General features: G+C 37.5%; 1 protein-coding gene across 1 annotated transcript; it reads left to right on the plus strand.

Annotated features, from left to right (window-relative positions):
- Positions 1 to 587: 587 nt before the first annotated feature.
- LOC111920492 (CASP-like protein 4A1) lies at positions 588 to 2,137 on the plus strand. Its single transcript, XM_023916068.3, has 3 exons — positions 588 to 1,392; positions 1,471 to 1,609; positions 1,754 to 2,137. Exons 1-3 carry the CDS (start codon positions 785 to 787, stop codon positions 1,946 to 1,948), a joined length of 942 nt encoding a protein of 313 aa, XP_023771836.1. The 5' UTR covers positions 588 to 784; the 3' UTR covers positions 1,949 to 2,137.
- Positions 2,138 to 2,408: the final 271 nt, after the last annotated feature.

Raw genomic sequence — 2,408 nt, forward strand, 5'->3', positions numbered from 1 at the left:
ATACTCGACAGTCTCGAGCTCAGCTCGACTAATATTTAAAAAAATTCAAAATCATTAAATTGAGTAAGAAATATTAAACATTCCACATGCAAATGTCCAAACTATAAAAAAAAATCACTATTAATCACCTAATATCAATATAACATCAACCATATATGTCATAAATGAATAATTATAAAGAAATGACATATATGTTATAAATGAACAATTATTAAGAAATGTCATATATTTAAATTGCATTAAGCTCGCGAGCTTTACGAGCTGAGTATTTTAGTACTCGAGTAGCTCGAGCTCGAGCTCGGCTCGATTAAGGTCGAGTCGTCTCGAGTTTTCTCGTGGGTTTGCTTGTCTCACTTACACCCCTATTTGTACATCAAGTTATTTGGATGTGCATATATGTTTTCATTGAATTATTTGATTATTATAGCATTTATATAATAACTTTATGTTCAAACAACTTATCTTCGATTATAAAATTATAACATCATTTTAAAAACATATTTGTAAAGAAAAAAACTTTTCCTTTGTTAATTTACAGAGAAGGAGACAAAATAAAATTGTGTACCTTACCACACTTTACTCTTCAACCAACCATACAAAACCCATCAAAGACTTTGCCTTATGCACATCTCAGTGTTCTTTCTTAAGCTATGGCGCACCCAATCGAAGCAAAAGAATACTGGAATGAATCAGGTTTCTAGATTCCCTAGCAGTTGTTTCGATTTTTGGATACCATTGGGCAAAAACCCTACGATTCAATCAAACTCAAACGTTTGATTTCATCATGGAAAGAGAATTGAAACAGAAACGGCAAGTTGATGTTGATTCGCTGGCAACTTCTTCTTCCGGTTATCCTCGAGATCGGAGACGACATCCTTCTCCACCGGCTAGATCACCTGAAGATTCCCCGTTGTCAACTATGTCTTCTCTGTCATCTCTCAGCCATGGATTCTCTCCCGAAAGAGTTGAGGTACAACCTGAAGCAGAATCAGAAGCAGCAGAAGAAGGAGAGACATCACACGGCTCACCAACGTTAGATCCGTTGCCGGATTTAACCGGAGCGAGGGTAGCGTCGCCGGCGCCTGTGTCGACGGTGAACAGGTATGTTCGAGAAGAGACTGTTCCGATTAAAAAAGCGGAACGCGGCGCTCAAGACGGATACGTTGGAAAGCCACCGGAGGAACCACGAACAGGCGGCGGAAACCAAGGGAGGCGGCCGAGGTCATCTATGGGGAGCGTTAGTAGGATGGAAAAAGAAGGATCGATGAAGAAGATAGCGTTAGGGTTTAGGATTTTCGAATTGCTCTTTTGTTTGATATCGTTGTCGGTGATGGCCACCGACAAGCGTCAGGGATGGGCTCTCGATTCATTCTACCGTTACAAGGAGTTTCGGTGATTCTCTCTTCTCTCCAGCCCCCCTCTAAATATATCCAATCACATTTCATTTGTTTAATCATAGTGGATTTTCAGGTACTCCATGGCAGTGAACATTGTCGGATTTGCATACGCTGTGCTACAAGGACTTGATCTGGCCTATCAATTGGCCACCGGAAATCATTACAAAAGACGCCATTATCTCCGGTATTACTTTGATTTCGCCATGGACCAGGCAAGTTTTTGGATCTGATCTTGTTTTTTTCCTGTGAATTTAAACATCTATACAATTCAAACTTTTCTTTGAGCATCAACAAGGGGTTTTTGAATGTGATCGTGTAATATTTCTCAATTCTAACTGAAATTTGGTGAAATTCAGATGTTGACATATCTTCTGATATCATCGGGATCATCAGCAGCCACAAGAGTAGACGACTGGAAATCGAATTGGGGTGCAGACAAGTTCCCACAGCTGGCTACCACTTCTGTTAGTCTTGGTTTTGTGGCCTTTGTTGCCTTTGCCTTCAGCTCTTTAATCTCTGGTTATCTTCTTCATGCTTCCACATCTTCATGATTTTCTATTATTACTACTTAAATTTTCTTATATGTTCATAATAGAATGTAAAAGCTTATTATAAGGAAGGTTATGTTCATGTGCAATGTAAATAGATTTGTATGATATGCTAAACAGGCTTATGGAGAATGTTAAAACTTTCATGAACTTTTAATTCAACTTTTATGGAAGTGATATGTTCTTGTTTCATGAATATTGGATCATACTAGACCGGACTCAACTCGATTAAATTAGACAAACTTTTTAGGGCTACTGTAAATATTGACAAATAAGAAGAGCATTTATGTCTTTTACATATTTTAGAGATCGATAATGAGTTCCTGTCATGTTTTGTTTCACTTATTTGGGTTTGTCTAATTAACATCAATCTCGCTTCAATATATATCAAATACAGTACAAAGTTATCTGGCTAAGAATGCCTTGACCGTATAAATAACTAATAAAATACATAAATTAAATT

Source organism: Lactuca sativa, chromosome 4 (assembly GCF_002870075.4).
Source record: "Lactuca sativa cultivar Salinas chromosome 4, Lsat_Salinas_v11, whole genome shotgun sequence".
NCBI lineage: Eukaryota > Viridiplantae > Streptophyta > Magnoliopsida > Asterales > Asteraceae > Lactuca > Lactuca sativa.

Excerpts from the sequence above, each read along its gene's own strand:
- LOC111920492 (XM_023916068.3), top strand. The coding sequence starts at position 785 with ATGGAAAGAGAATTGAAACAGAAACGGCAAGTTGATGTTGATTCGCTG. Across the intron at positions 1,393-1,470 it reads TACCGTTACAAGGAGTTTCG|GTACTCCATGGCAGTGAACA; the intron begins GTGATTCTCTCT and ends GTGGATTTTCAG. Across the intron at positions 1,610-1,753 it reads TTGATTTCGCCATGGACCAG|ATGTTGACATATCTTCTGAT; the intron begins GCAAGTTTTTGG and ends GGTGAAATTCAG.